The 17,327-nt window shown below is 34.0% G+C and overlaps 1 protein-coding gene across 1 annotated transcript in view; it reads right to left on the bottom strand.

The window, feature by feature from the left end:
• Positions 1 to 1,007: 1,007 nt before the first annotated feature.
• The window catches only part of LOC113497893 (protein boule), a 33,805-nt gene continuing 17,485 nt past the window's right edge, over positions 1,008 to 17,327 (bottom strand). The window contains exons 2-4 of the mRNA XM_026877686.1: positions 8,266 to 8,328; positions 7,725 to 7,881; positions 1,008 to 7,242 (exon numbers count right to left, since the gene is read on the bottom strand). Of these exons, the coding sequence (XP_026733487.1) occupies positions 7,094 to 7,242; positions 7,725 to 7,881; positions 8,266 to 8,328 (369 nt within the window). The 3' untranslated portion in view covers positions 1,008 to 7,093. The remainder of the gene's footprint in view (positions 7,243 to 7,724; positions 7,882 to 8,265; positions 8,329 to 17,327) is intronic.

The following is a 17,327-nucleotide window of genomic DNA, read 5'->3' as shown; positions in this document are numbered from 1 at the left end:
ATGGTTGATATTACTTCCGGTAAAATCCTCACTTACATAATAATGCCTTATATTATAACTATTACACACACAAGTCAACAAGAAGGGTAATAGATTTAGTTATTTTATTAGCATTTAAAATATCTATTATTCCAATAACAATATCACATACATAATAACTAGACAATAATTGTATTATTATAATTATAATATAACAATCAACAATTACATTCGATGATACAATGCTGTAATTATTATTATTACTTATAATTAATTCGTAATTATCTTACTTATGTGCGTAATGATTGGATTATGATCACGATAGCGCGTTACAATAATTATTGAAGATACACTATTATTATTAAACATAGAATTATTAACCACGTTAAAATTTGTCCACACTTAATAGTTATAGGAAATATACAGATTCACGAACTAACACGTATAGTCAGAATAAGATAGATAAAGTCATATATTTCTGCGACATACAGTATAAAGACAGCTTGATAAGTGACTTTAATAGTTCTAAATGTACTATCATAATAATTATTATGTGATACATGCTAACACTGGTCGACATATAAAAAGCTGTTTTCCTATGACGCATAACTTCCAAGAGAGTATACCTTAAAAGTAGTTAACAATAAAAATATTGGTATGAAATATTTTCTATATTCAACAAATAATATCATCATTTATTTTCGCGTTATACGTATCTCTAAAAAGGGTACAACTATGGTAACAAAAAACGTTGGACTACAAATTTGTAAAGGTTTTATCAAAAATGTGTTCGTTCGTACAGTGGCGGTGTGGTTACGTTTTATATTTCAGTCCTAATTTTGAATTTTAGATTCATTTTTATCATTTAAAGAAATTAATAAAGAAACGTTTTTTTTTTATTAGACAGTCCTTTACTGTCATTTTACCCTCAGCCAGCTCAAGGCTGTCTTCTGGTAATTTTACATTTATTAACTTCTCATTGTCTCTGATTTTAAGCGGACCTCGTTTTTAATTTTCTTTTCAGTATCTCCGTTAAGTGTTCAGTCTCAAATCTTATTTTCGGTCAGTCTCCAACGATAGTTCCCAATTCCAAAATTCCCTTTACTAGCCTTTGCTAATTTAAATTCGCAAATATCTTCATCGAAATCGAGATAATCTGACCTCAAGCAAGGCCAGGATACAATATACAAAGAAAAATATATCTAAAGATAATGTGATAACGTCTAAATTCGCGAGATTTAGTTCCATTTTCGAACGATTATGACTTGAACAGTCTTACTAGGTTCCGTCATCACACCACTGTAGCGAACCAACATCAATACAATTCGAAAATTGGACAAAAACAACAAAATGTTCACAGATGCCTTGTTTCTGGACAATCCTTAAACGACCACTAATTGTAATTATACTTATGTTACAAGCATTACACTGCGGACATTGGATTCGAGAAAATTTACGATTATTTCGTTTTATTTTATTTTTATATTTTTTTTGTAGATTTCTGTTTTTGTTAACATCGAGAGCTTTTAGAAGTAGATTATTTGTTTTTTTGCTCGAGTACGCAGATTTTGGTCAAAGAAAATTAAAACAAGAAAACTAAACCCAAATGACAATACAACTGTCAGACATGAATAGGTACACAATTGTAAAAGAAACAAATACACTAGAAACTGATAAATTTATCAATCACCAAACTAAAAATAAACTGTCGTGCAGTGCACTACAATCAGTACAAGTGAATACAGGACCAATAAAAAAATAAACCCTTTAATCCAAGCAGAGCAAAGAAAGGAAACCGACAAAATTTGCGTGTTCGAGCTATCGAAGACTTACATTAGCATTAACCTAATCGTGACTAATCGCTTAAGCAAATGATAAGTGGACGCAACGATCCATCGAACGAGGACTTTCTAAAAGTAACTACAACCAAAACAACTGTATTGTCATCGTCCCTGTATGTCATGAGTCAATGATGTGGACACGGAGGAAGAGATAACCCTCTGCCCTCCAGTAAGTGTAACGAAAATAACGGAATTCATGCTGAAGAATTTGTTGGCTGAAATTCCTCTAGAGCGGATTTTTGAATAAAATATTCTTTTAACGTAAATCGTTTAAGATTATAGACTGCCTTGAAACATTTCACATTCTTCAATAAATTGGTCAAATATTCTTAGACGTTTTAGTTTTCTTTTTAAGATGTTATAAAATCTTGGTAGGGAATTTTTTAATTCAGGGGCTCAATTTCTGTTTTAATTTTGTCTTAGTCAATGTTTCTCTTGCTAACCTGAGACGAACTGAACAGTCCTTCAATTTTTGGGCCAAGTCAAATATCAATATTGAATATTAAGGGTCAGTCCTCACTGAAAGAGAAGCAGTCGTAAGATCGAGTAACTGAGTTTGCAGCGCCGCGGGGCCTTGCTGTCACTTTATTTCCTGAAAAAAAAAGTGACTACCGCACTAAGAACTTTAATCCTCGTGTCGCGGGGGTTTCACTATGGGTCTGGCGAGGTGACTTGAACTACTCGGCTATCCGTTGCCGTTATCCTATGCCTTGAACGACCGTGAATTTTGTTTTCACATATTTGCCACGTGATGTTTTCTTTCAGTGTGAATTGCCCCTAATATCATTTTAGATTTTCAACAACATTAATCTCGTGTACCAAATAAATAACAAGAAATTGTTATATTTTGTAAGTGAATTTAAAGAAGATAAGAAGAACAATGAGAATTTCAATGATGCGAGTGTCGCTACGGCTATCGACAGCTTTCCGACCAATGATAATTATAACTAAGGTTTACATGGCGACATACAAGTCTTTGACAACACTGGCTTAAGCAGGGCACATAATGATACAGAAATTTCAAAACATCGGGTATTTTTTCTCATTTAGATATTTGCTGGAATATCGAAGATATTTTTTGATTGGTTACTGTGATCTCGAGAAGATGATGTGAATAAACATGTTTTATTATTTTCAACTTACAATTTAGAAAAATAAATAAGACTAGCAAGTATCTAAAAAAAGGTTGAAGTTCTTGATGGAAACATATTTAAGAAACAAGCCAGTGTTATTAAAGACAATCCACAATACGAAGCCGATTCTAAAATAAGTGACAATCTCAATAAATACACTTCTCTCTTTCTATCCTATTTTACATTAATATTGTCTAAATTACATTCGTCCATACAACTACATCCACCTAACGAGAGATTATATACAGATATAAAAAAAATAACTAACTTTAGCGTAGTGATTCGTAATCCGATATGTTAGGCAGTAAGTTACTAGGCCACTTAATGTTTGTGGTGACTGGTTATGACGTACATTCGAAAGTTACAGTATCTGACTAGGCTGAAGATAAGAATATTCCGATATTCTTGAATATTTCGAATCGGTAAACACAGCCTGTCAAGAAATGATTTCGCTTCCGAATTGACGTCAAAAACAGTGGAAGCCATGACAAGTGATACAGATTCGTGAGACTCTAACATTAATCTGGATATAGATACCTTGTACTCAAACATTACAACACCGACAGTATGTTACTCATTCTAATTCACGAAAACTTCTTTCAACCACAAGAAACTTCTATTCTCTTCAGTTGTATGGGTTTATTTCTCAAAATGTTTTCGACCAAACCGAAATTCCACAGCTTACAACACGTGAATCAGAATGAGAACACACAGATATAACATTAGATAAACACTTTACTCTTAGTCCTGAGATAACACATACACAAGGAACTAAAGTCCACGATAAGCCCACAAGAAGACGTAAATGATATTGAGCGAAGCATCGCATTAAGTACTACACTTAACACTAACAATAAATACATATATTGTAAAAATCCAAGACGATAAATTGACAGCATTTCCAGTAATACTAATCGTATATTATGATGTACAATAGTAATTGAGATAAAAGCCTTACAACTATAGGCAGAAGATCACACCGAAAGTGCTCAAGTGAATGAACTTGCTGAAACTATAGCGAATGGCAGTGAGTTTTATTATAACCAGTGAACAACGTGGCATAATAAACCAAGAAACTGATATTAGACATCTCGTAAAATAAATGGAAACATAGATCAATATAAATAAAGATATTCAAAATATAGAGTAAATAAAGTCGAAAGCATGGGAGATTAACAAAGAAATAGATAAGAAACAGATCAAAATAAAGCAAGCAAATTCATTCACAACAGCATCACACAACTAGTAGCCATAAAAGTGATAGAATAGAATATCAAAATGATTATTAATATTACAACAATTTACGTATTAGAAATTTGATATATTTAACTATACAGATGGGAATTCATTGCACAATTCTGGTTTAAGGGGAATCATTGTTTGGTCCTATTTGTATTCTGGTACTAGGTGAGACCCGATTGCATCAGAAAGAAATCTCGCTTATCAGTGTCAACTACACAAATAGGTACGAACGCGATAAGACTTAATTACAATTATGTATCTCGCGTTTTACCGAAAACATCAAGTGCAAGATATATTTTTAGATTTTTTTAAATTCTTTAACATTTATTATTTACTATGATGCAACGGGCTACAAAGAAATGACGGTCAGGAATCTACTCCTAATGACACTAAATTAAAACTATTGCTATCTTTAATCAAAAATCCCATATCACATACTTGGCTTGTTTTATTGCTCTATGGATTCGTTAAGGCTATTGTAAATCACTTTGCAAAGAACAGAGTAAATTGCTGTTCTATCAATGTTAACATTTTAAAAATAACATTTATCTGTGATCGCATCACTAACATGATCAGGTGAGATAAGATTATCATTATTTATATTAACTTGATTTCTCTCAATTTCATTACTACACTTAACCGCACCCACCCGACCACCTAGATTTGCAATGTTAATGTGTGCACAAAAACTGAGTTTATGTTCATTATTACCAACACAACAATAACGGGTTTAGGAATGTGATTTCCAAAACTTAACATCAATTTTGGATTTCACATTTCGCTATCACATCTTGGACCCCAGTTTATTTCAACAGCAACATGTAAAAACTAAATAATATTAAAAAATATTTTTGTTATCTCTGTTCTAAGTTTCGGATGGCACAGGCGTCTTAAAGCTGAACTAAAATCTGTCTCTAAAAGTACTATTATTATCTTCAAACTAGGTCCCTCGTTAAATAGGCAAAAGCAGCCGAACACCAAGATCTCTAAATACATCACTAACTATCTCCATTTCTATATATTCCACACGAGCGCTGTCGACAGCTGGCTGTACCACCAACTTATGATAACCAACTGCTTTTTAAACATTATGATTACTTAACAAATCGTAATCTAGCAAATTCTTTGCCTTGTTTCCAGCTTCAAGACGCCTGTGTACCAACATTGGGATTCCAAAAACAATCTTATACTAAGGATAAATAAAAATCCTTTTAAAGGATAACAAGCAATAACAAATCTGTCTTTTATTAGAGGTAACGTCACCTAATAACTAGCAACTAATCAATTTTGTGCTTAATTCGTTGTGCTTATAACGCACATTTGTATCATAGAACTGTGTGTTGAAACACTGACTCGAGTGCGGATATACAGAGATAACACATTCAAAGCAACCCTTTTTCATAGCTAGGTTCTAGAAAATACTGACTTCTAGAAACTAACGCGAAAAGTTTTCAAGTTAGGTTTTAATCTAACTAGCAAGATTCAATCCTCATTTTAGTTTCCATTGTTCTATATTTTTGCTCTAGGACATATTAACAGCAAAGATGATTTGCAATGGTGATCCAATGTAGATGGCAATCTTCCTGTATCTAACATCAAATATATCCGCACCAGAACAAATCGTTGGCGTTTCAACACTAACAATGATCATTATTATGATCATGTATCAAATTGATGTTGCTGGCAGCTCTCACACATAACAATCGAAACAATTAATTACAGCTCCAATATAAATGATTTCTTAACAGACAAATATATATTTTCTAATAAAATAATCATAGAATATTATTTATCTATATTTCTGCTTTAATCTTTCTTTGCCTATACTAATACGTATGTGGATGATATTGTCATTCGTTTTAAATATAACTTCAGTAACTTTCAAAATGAGAGACTGTGAAATAGAATTTAAAATATTCAAATAGCTTTAACCCTTAGAATATATAGAAAATATATTTGGACTGATAGACTAGTTTAAGTTGAAACACCAATTTGATACACCAATAGTAGACTATAATAATAATGATAGCACGCGAATCCACGGACTCTTAAATATACCAGTTTGAAGCTAAATATCTTAAGTCTATAAATAAAAGCGATCAGACATTCACAGAAATCTAAACAAACCCGAGAGCTAACTTGAACACTTGTCACATCTCTGTTTGATGTCCATTGATTAGTCACAGACAAACATTCACATTCGTTATCTTTATAGAGGAGTAATGTATTGAAGATGAAGATGAACTGGATTGGAAGACTTGAGCAATTAAAATGGAATACACAGGTACGAAGAAGCTGAAGAATGAGTAAATAAACCTTCTTCGCGGCTGATGGGTGGTGATATATTAAAGACATTGAAATCAGGACTCGCAAAATACATAACAGAAGTGTTATGATCGTAGGTTTTACAGGAGTTTTAGACGTTTCCCTGATCAGTGAATAGAATTTCAAGGTACGACGACTCGGGTACGAAGTACTTATTTTGATAACAGATTGTGAAGTACATTATCTTTGTAACGAAATGCATTCTTATCGCTCATATCTTCCACGTATACACTGAACCGTACTCACTCACTGGTATCGTCTTAATGTCAGTCACAATCAATTTGATCTGAATAAAACGATCCGTCACCTATACTACGTTTTCAGTTATTGCCAGACTCGACTCTATTTCCTATAAATAAATTATTTCTCTTTATTGTTTTATCATCGTTGTTTACATCAATAGCTTGTACTTTATACGAAGTATCGGTTACTTCATTATTGCTTTTACTATTCAGAATATGTCGCTTGTTAGCTAAATCTATTTGTTTTGCTATATCTTCATCTTTAGCTGTGTCTACAATTTCAGTACCTTGTTTGTTGTTCAATGCCTTCAATATATGTGTGGGGGTGTGTTTAGTAGATGAAGGCGGGGTGCAGGGGGGGCGGCGGCACTCGCGGCTGCTTGTCGAGAGGGGCGCAGCATGACGGCTCGCAGCACGGGGCGCTGTACGGAGCGGGGACCAGCGCGTACTGCGCTGGTGGCCCGTAGATTGCTGGAGTGGCTGCGGAGAAGAATATTACCATTATATTAGATTAGTTTAGCTTATCTGATCTAGACTAATATATGTATAAAGCTGAAGAGTTTGTTTGAACGTTTGATGGTTCAAATTGAAAAAATATTTTTGTGTTCAATAGACCATTAATCGAGGAAGGTTTTAGGCTATAGAACATAACGCTACAACTAATAGGAGCGAAGATACAATGGAAAATGTAGCAAAAACGGGGAAAAATATCAATCTTCGAGAGTTTTCGTTCAAAAATTCCTAACTTATATCTTCTAAACACGCTGACGAAGTTGCGGGGAACAGCTAGTAGTAGATATTTAACGTCAGTTTGTAGGTAGCCCAGCATTAATATAGACCATGAAACCGTCTTCCCTTTGCTATACATTTGAAATCCTGATCCCTTTTACTGGAAATTAATACAACCTCTTTTCTCGATCAAGGACAGACTTTAGGAAAAATTTATGCATTCATCTCCTTACTATCAAATGGCAGAGGGTACACCGCATACGGCGGCGGAGGCAGCTCGCAGGGCGCGCACGGTTGCAGCGGCGCGAGTGGCGGCGCGCACAGCAGCTGGTAGCACAGTGGGGCCTGGAGTGGGGCCGCCTCTGTGCCCAGGACTGGCAGCTGGCTCATCTGCAACGAAATTTTTACTTAAAAATAGAATAATTTCGATGTGGAATGCGAAGGAGATCGAGAATCTTATTTATATAATTAAAATTTCAATAAACAATTTTTGTACCAACTTGTTCCAAAAAATGAAAGTATACTGTATGATACAAAAACACTGATTTTTAAGTAAAGTCTTTTTTCGTTAAATAACATCGATAATGAATCGCTAGGGAAAATGGGATACAATATTTCTGCTTATTCCAAAACATCCCATTTTTCTTCATTATCGGCGACCACAGTGACTCACGGTGAAAAGATAATAAAAATTAATCGCATCATCATCGATACCGCTCATCCAAGCTTAATTCTGATCGTAGAACGCGTCTCCATTAATTATAAGTTAATCACCTGTTTCCTGACAGCTTGCGCCACTCGCAGGCGTCCCAGTGGGGAGAACATCACGCCGCCGCTCTGAAATTAATGAGACAACATCGGTTATTAACATAATCTCTTTGGGAACTGTATTAATTGCTTCATTGTCTATTAAGATACGAGAATCTGCTTTTGGTAGCTCGTTAACAGGTGTTTTATTATTTTCCTCCTTGAAATTGATACTTTTTGCTGCGATATCTCTTTTTATGAATTTAGTTCATAAGTCATTTAGAATAGAAATATTTTTTTCTTCTCCAGGGAGCATTTGCATAAAACGAAACTTTTTATGATAATTCCTTTCTGTTTTAAAACCTTTTCTGTAAGAGTTCTTCACTTAAAGTGCATAATGGAACTTAAAATAGAAGAGTAACTTTCATAGCAATGACTAAAAGCTCTATTTAAATATAGACTTTCTTTATAAGCTGCGTCATTTAAAAGTTATTTTTTTTCAGTAAAAATGATAATTTGTGCAAAAACACATTTTAGATAAATAGTTGTCCAAAAAAAACAAATTCATCGAAATGAGTAGGGCAAATATTTCAAATATAATTTTATTTTAAAAATACGCAATAATAATTATTGTATGAGCTTACTAAATAATATTTAACATATTTCACCTTCTGGCCTTTGCCATCCAACAAAACCTTCCAAAATTCCAGATTAACACCAACCTTCTATAAATAGACAAGCACAAACTAGGGATAGTTGACCCTTTTAAAACCGCCATGCATTGCCAGATGGATGCCATACATATATTAGAAGGGTAACCCTACAATGCCCTACATACTGAACATTTGTACGGATTTGAGGGACAGGGTATCATTTATCATATTAATGAGATTAAATTTAACCATTGTTCTGTTTTGATAGAGGAATTCAATATAACGTTAATGATGGAGGCAAAATTATAAATCATAATTATAGTGGTTAAGATATTTTTTTACCACTATCTAGATTTTATCTTCAAGACAATGGGATAATGCAATATGTAATAATATCATTTTGAAATGCTGCAAAAAAGAATCTCCAAATTGTATTCCTACAATAATATATTTGCAGTACAAAATAAACACGATCCCAGTACAAGTACTAATAAAATCATAACCGTACATCTCTCCTCACAGCTTCACAGCTTCCTATCAACAGAAACGAAATCAAAATTCATAACGTCAATAGAAAATCCATTTCCCTTTCCGTTCACATACGAACACACAAAATATTCCGCTTTATTGTCCTTAAGTACATCATGGCCGTACTATTGGCCCTAAATGGTACTATTTGGGCCGAACACCATTCAAACACTTCCGGTCAGCGCCATATATAAGCGAAAATGGCAAATCATGGACAGTGGAAAGCACTTTCACCCTTTTGTCATGCGATACCATCTAGCCAAGGTCGGCCAGGTAGAATATGAAAACGAGACAATAAATAGGGGTTGTGCTGATATTTTTTTCGTAACATTCGCTCGGAACGGGAAAGGTTAGCGTCAGGGGTCGCGAAGCGTAGAAGTGCGTCGTAATGATTTTTATGGGCACGGATTCGATGGAGAATTGTTTTTATGGAACGTTTGAGATATAAATATAGTTGGAGATTTAGGAATTGGTTTACATAAACACGAGTCTGAAGTTCTTGGATAAAACAAAGATATTGTTATGGGATTAACGAATTGATAACCTTCAGTAGTTAAAAGTTTGGTAATTACAATTTCTGATCGATGTTTGGGTAATTAGAATTTGACCTTGATAACTTTCGGTATGAAAGAAGTAAGGTAGCTATTATAAAGTGTTTTGAATGACGTGCAATATAACGAACAATAGGTACTTAAGTAGTGCAGTGCTATCAGGGTTATAGATACGACGCAGGAATGACTGTACACAACATTGGACACAGTTAGTTCCCTTTCTTGATTAATGACCTACAAATCGGGCGTGAAATTGGCACGTCAATAACACATTCTATGTTGGACAGATATTTAATTAGATTTTAACCTAATCAAAACACAAAGAGAAATTCATTTAAAGAGAATTTCAGGAATGCCTTTTTGAAAAGATTATTTGCCAAATTCGTTTGAGCTCTCACCGTACTCCAGTTAGTCACTCAGCAAAATATTATGAAAGAAAATAGAAGAGTCGTATTGATTTTCATTAAGACACTTTTTTCAATATCTGACCTGATTTCGTTGATTTACTCCGCGGAATATTGTAACGGGTCTTAAGAATCGTCGAAATTAATTCGGAGATATTAATGCGGAATCGTCTTGGACTTGCAATTATTTTTCCTTGTTTCACCGAATGCCTGACGTAATAGTAGTCATTGAGTATAATACAAAGAGGATTTATCTGATAAAGTATCTCAAAGAGCTATCTAGAATCACGTCTAAGCTAAAAGACAAAAAATAAAAGAGATTTATCATCTCAACATCCCAATATCCGGAAAAGAAGACGCGACGAATTCACAATTCCAACCGTCTGACCTAAATCTAAACAAACCCGAAACTCCTAAAAGAAACGCCGATAACAATAAATTAGAATGTTCCAAGGGCATTCGTCATGAGGATCCTAAAAACTTGAACAATAACGTATTCATGCGGGCAGGCGAGGCGTCAACACTCGACGACTCTCCAACTGCTGTGTGTGACATGTAATATGCGATGGAAGGAATGAAGAAACGAAGAAACTTTGCCAACAATGACCCTCTTCGGAAAATAATTCTTTTGGACTCGAACTCGCAACTCTCACCACGGTTATGTGCTGATTCGGTGATTTCGTTATTAAAAAATCGGTCAAGCGAAGTGGATTCTTTTTGAGGGCTGTAGCAATTTGAGGACTCGTTATAACGTTTTTTGAATGCTGAGTGGGGGAATGTTTTGGAAATATTTTTCCTTGTAGCAAGAAGAAAGTGACAGGGACACGACATTAAAAAAATAACCGAAATTCGTATGAAACCTTTTTAAACAAAATGCAATTGTTTTTGCAGCCCAGTTGGAACTTAATCGACTGAATAGTGTAGTTCAATAGAATTTAGAATGTTACCTTTGCTTTTCACAAACTTTTATACCATTCCGAATGCTTGAACTACATTTACGGGATAAAAGCTTTGAACAGTAATGCATACTTTAGAAACCAATTGAAACTACTAACATGGGTAATTGAAAAACAAATATCGAAACGAAAACAGTTCTATTTAATTAGAAGGGATAAACTTTGAAAGCAAAATTAAAGGTGGAACGGAATCAGACAAAATGATAAAGGGTTGAAATTTTTATTTATACATTTATTTTAAATACATAAAACAATTATGTGAACGGTTTTATATCGAAAATGCGCAGGCAATTTCCTATATATTCCTATTTTTTTTTTCTAGCCTGCTGTGTCCCCATGGTGGGCAAAGGCCTCCCCTAAATCCTTCTACAACTCTCTATTCTGGGCCTCATGGAACCAGCCTGGTTGGTAAGTGTTGAGGTCGTCTCGCCACCGCTTCTTAGGTCGCACACGACGACGCCGTCCATCCGTAAGTAAGTATTGATAATATTTTTTTATGCGGTAAGAGAGCCATATAAATATTTCGCCACACTTTCTTACTAAGTGTTCAAAGTAACGGTCCCCAGCCCTCTCAGTGCGGACCCCTAACACCATCGAGGGGAGGTCATCGCTTCTTATTGTTGCTTCAATATTTGAGAAAACCTTTTGAGCCCCCCAAGCGTCACAGGAAGGATTTTAATACTCTTTCTTAAGATTGCGATGTCGTTAAAAGGCTGACATTTTTTGTTATTAGAATATTGTAAAATGAAAAACATTTGAGAAAGTTTTTTTTTGTAAAGGGTGTATAACGAAAAAGGGGCAAAAATTTAGCTCTTTATTTTTATTCGAAACATAGTAAGGTATTTTTGGGGTTCCGTGCCCAAAAAGTACAAACCGAACCCTGTTACTGAGGTTCTGTTATCTGTCCGTCCGTCATAGTTATTATAGTTTATAGTTGTTATATGTATATGGTAAAAGGTCTGAAAAATTTCAGAGTTATCACTGAACAAGGATCAGTGATGATCCTTGTTCACATGGTTCAATGATCACAATATGTTTTTGAAAGTTCACAGGTATACAGGCTTAATATAGCCACCAACATAGGTTGACCAGTATTGTACTCTAACGAAATAGTGAAAAAAAGACCAAACATTTTTTCATAATATTCAACTATGAGATGAAAAACAAGCTTCTTTTATCAGAGAAGCAATTAACAAAAATATACAAAGACCGGTCACTTCGTACAGCAGAGACTCAAAAACAAACGCAGATTAAAATAAAAACGACCAAAACCGCAATATTCGACAAGCTTTGTACAAAAATACGTGGAATATCAACTCCGCTCTGATTTATGTGTTGCCAGATAGGAAAAATAAGGCTGTACCTAAATGAAAGTACTGGCGTTATTTTAATACAACCTGAGTAGGGTTGTGCGTGGCTCGGAATTAATTTTACTATTTTAATATTATGTTACTCTTGGGTTTATATTGTAATAGTGTTGCGTTGGATATATTTGGGCGGATTGCGTCAGCTCATGATTAGGAGATCCTAATATAATGGGAACTAGTCGGGATAACCAAGATGTTTATTTTTTTACCATATCACGTTGTATGCGATATCTCAATAACTACGAAACCGTATTTGATAACGTTTGCCAATAGCTAGCCACAATGTTTGAGTGTGTAAGACTATATTAAATCGAAAATTAATTTCATATTAAAAATCAAAGTTTGTGTCGATGGGGGTGATTTCGGAATCTTAACGAATTTTGATTTTTCCCAATAGAAAATCACGTTATTTGTAAGTGTAATAAAAATACTACATAATATACATTTTACTCGAAATTACACAATGAAATAGATAAGGGTCAGTTAGTTATAAAGTATACGTATTTTACCGTATTCAGCGGTAACAATATTATGAAATGAAATGAAATGAAATGAAATGAAATGAAATCATTTATTCTGCAAATAGGATATTTCATCACTTTTACATGTCTTTTTATAAGAACGCTGGAGCCGACATTTCCTATCTGACTACCCTGAGAAGAAATGTCGAAACAAACTCATGGGGTCGTAGTCTCTTTTAAAGTCCAGACAGTTTTAAAATATGAGTAAAGTGTATAAACTAATGCAGAGTATTTCAATGGAATGGATAATAATATACCTGCATAAGGTTTATACTTACAAATATAAATATATGTTGGAAAAGATAAAAAAAAAACCGCAAATAAGTTGCATATTGGATTAAATAGTAAAAATAAATTCATGCAAAAGCACAAAAAATGTCAAAACTGTAAAAGATTATATGCAAAAGCACAAAACATGTCAACAATTATAAACACAAATAATTATAGCTGTATAAGCGAGCAGTTCAATCCCAAGCGTTTTTATCATTTACATAATCGGATATTATTCTATATCAGAGTAAATATTTAAGTTGTTCCTGACTTGTACTTACAATAATAAAGCTATTATTCTATCCCATATGAATATGGATGGATACACAAAGTTTCAGGATCAACATTATTTTAGCGAGAGAGAAATAATAATATTGTTTGCACACCTACCATGGTTATTTAAAATAAGACTATTGCTGTTGTGGGAGCAGGATGGAGCTATAGTTTGTATAACGGTGTCTCGCTCTCGCAAACCATCTTTCCTGGGAGCATGGTAAAGGATATGTAAACTGTACGCCTATAGTCTCAAGAGATAGATATTACTCTGCCGTCTACACCTACACGAGAAAATATAATGTTACTTTAGTTGTCACAAAAAGATAAAAATATAGAGTAAGTTTTTGGGGAGAGTTAGATTCAATATTATTTTTTCATCTATTTTATTTTTCTTACTAAAGAATATCGAAAAAGACAGGTATATAGATATGTCTTTTTTATTTCTCGTTTGAGATGTTCTCTTATTTTTAATGTTAATGTGTTTACTACAAAATCGGAACTAAATTAAAACCATTTTTAGAAGTTAATAGTCGAATATATAGACTTTAGAAACGTTCACAAAATAGGTGTCCAATAATCTCCTATATAAAAACCATTAACCTGTCATTATATTACCAGCCTGTCTAGATCTAAACTGCTAGGTACAGGCCTCTTCCCGTATATGGAAGTTTTGAGCATTGATCACCACGCTAGCACTCAGCAGATAAGCGATTTCAATATTCGCAATCCAGATTTATTGACGACTTTTTTCTTCACTATTTGTAATAAAAAATTACAATATTACTTTGAAAAGTCACCTTGGCACCATGTCGGCGTTTGTATCGAAACTGCATCTCTTAGATACTTAAATGCGAAAACATGTAATTGGTTAATAGTTCAATATTTTGATGTTTTTGTAAGCTGTTAAAACTGTATGATTTCCAACCCTAATAAAATAAAATAAATACAAATTAATACATAGAAGCCTAATAGTGTAACAATATCAAAAACCCGAAAACTATCAATACCTGTCTATAAACCTGAACAGAGCTAAAAGCCTAGTGTTGTGCTGTGAATGCACTACAGCACTAGTACTAGACAGCCCTGGATTTCTTTTGTTTTAGAGTGCTTGGCGACCGTGTTAAATGTGCCTCAATGTTCATACTGCTATAGAAGGTATGGTCAGCAACAAAAGTCGATGTACAAATTGAAATTTGTAAACGGTCTCCTTTTACAGTCGTTGGAATTTAACGTTGCTCTTAATAATATTAACATATAATTGGAATCAATAGAAATGACATACACCTGGACTTAATATTATCTCATTAAAAAAATACAAATCTTCTCTAATATATAAAATTCCCGTGTCACGATGCTAGTTACCATACTCCCCCGAAACGGTTTAACCGATTTTTACCAAATTTTATATGCGTATTCAGAAGGTCTGAGAATCGACTAACATCTATTTATCATACACCTAAGTGGTAAGGGTTGCTCACACTAAAAAAAAAAATATTTATATATATTTTTTTTTAATGGGACATTAAAAATATATACAACTAAAAATAATTTATTAGGCCAAACAACGTTTACTGGGCCAGTTAGTAGCTAATATGTATATTATAAAAATACTGAAAATCTGGTTCTTGATGTTGCGCGTTGTCAAGTGTTAAAGTAATGAAGCTTTAACCGGGAGTAATGTAATAGCTTTGCACTATATTACCGACAATTATGTCTATATCTAATCAAGATGACTAATCGACTTTTACGCAAGTAGGGCCGCGATCAAATGCTAGTCTATACTATACTGGTGTTCATTATGTTTAAATGGTTGTATTTAAGCTACTTTGTTAGAAAAGGTCCAGTACTATTTATTCAATCCAGGGACCTTGTGTATCTGATCGTGTTATTTTTGTCGCTGACTGTACTTACCGCGCTTTATATTGACAAATACAAATCTTTTGAGAGTAATTTTTGGATGAAACTTTTTGCATTTTGGTCATGAAAGATATTGCGGTTTGAGAGATTGTTACTTTTTTAAGCCATCTTACTTTTTTGGATGTTACAATTTAAACTACATCTATGTTATTTCAGCCAATGTTCCAAATGCTGATATCACAGTTTGATCCTTTTGTTCGTCATTTTACATTTAACCCTTAACTCGCATCGTACACGCGTATTTATCGGGGCAGCCCAACTAGTTTAGGACGCGACCGGAATCTCATGACCTAATGCGGTTGGATTATGAATCCGCCTAATAAATATATTTTGCATTGACAAATATTACAGATATCAAAAACAAGATCGACTATACATACCATAAAAACACGTTTATTAAAACCAGCAAAATTTACTCCAACATTTACTCAATTCCAAAACCTTTAAGAAACATCTCTTAAATCTCACCAGCTGCGTATCTCCAGGCATAAAAAACGGCGCAGCCTCCCTCTCATCTCGCTCAAAGCCTTAATGGATATATTACGGTAATGACGCGAGCCCCCGTAATAGGCGTAGTATGTCACTAGCAGGGACACCCTGTATCTTGGCATGTATGTATTATACATCCTGTATGTTGTATGAACAGGTCTTGAAAGGGGTAAGAAAAGGGGTTAGGTAGGGGAGTTTGGTAGTTTTGTAGTCAAATAGATTTTTGGAAATACAAGTATTTGTGATGCTTGAATTTCAGGAAAAAAATATTTTTTGTAGCTCGTGAAATATTAAAATTCAATCTATATATTTAAGTATCAAAATTACCACCGATAGCCGAGTGGTTGAGGTAACACGCCAAACAGTCTGTGCTGTCTGAATGCTTTACCACAGATTACTAAATAGTTACTACGTAAGCTATACAGTGTCTGTCTATCTATCATCTTATGAATTTTTCACAGATGAAGTTTTCAGTTTGCTATACAACAAATAATAAAAATTACCATAATGTGAATATTATTATTAGTATTATTGTATCAAAAAATAAATAAACTCCAATTTTTTAACCAACCACAACGACCAACCGATACCCCACACAGGCTCATGATACAAACCAAACAAAAGAGTATCGCGTCCACCAAATATTAGCCTTCGGCTTACTTTGTGAAGCTGAAATAAAGCGAGAGGTCCAATATACGAGATTTATGGGGTCCGCCGATAAAGGGTGAGGTCCGGGCATTAGTGGGACTTTGTGATTACTTTCCTAAGTGATCAGTTCTGCACACATGCTGAAGTTAACTTAATCTTGTGGACGAGGTTTTTTTGGCGAATTTTTTGGAGGTTTCTTTTAAAGAGATCTTTGCAGCCTAGGGGTAGGCTTTGACTGCTTATCTAGACTTATTGACAAGACTTTGTAGAAGACTGTAGTCCGAGAAAAGTTAAATTCTAATTAGGTTAGTAAAATACAGTGATTGCTTTGATTTGTACGTTGCTAACAATTTTATTAAGAAAAGTTGCAAAAGGGGGCTGAAATTAACTTTTATTATTTTAAGGGATTTTTCATTACTTGTTTGGTCGATACGGAAAACTTGTGATAAAGATTTCGCAGGTTTTTACTAGTCACGTTTAAACGAAGACACAAATAAGATTATAATTAT

Source organism: Trichoplusia ni, chromosome 10, assembly GCF_003590095.1.
Source record: "Trichoplusia ni isolate ovarian cell line Hi5 chromosome 10, tn1, whole genome shotgun sequence".
Lineage (NCBI taxonomy): Eukaryota > Metazoa > Arthropoda > Insecta > Lepidoptera > Noctuidae > Trichoplusia > Trichoplusia ni.
Note: the sequence above shows the minus strand (reverse complement) of the source record. Positions and strands in the feature narration are given on the sequence as shown.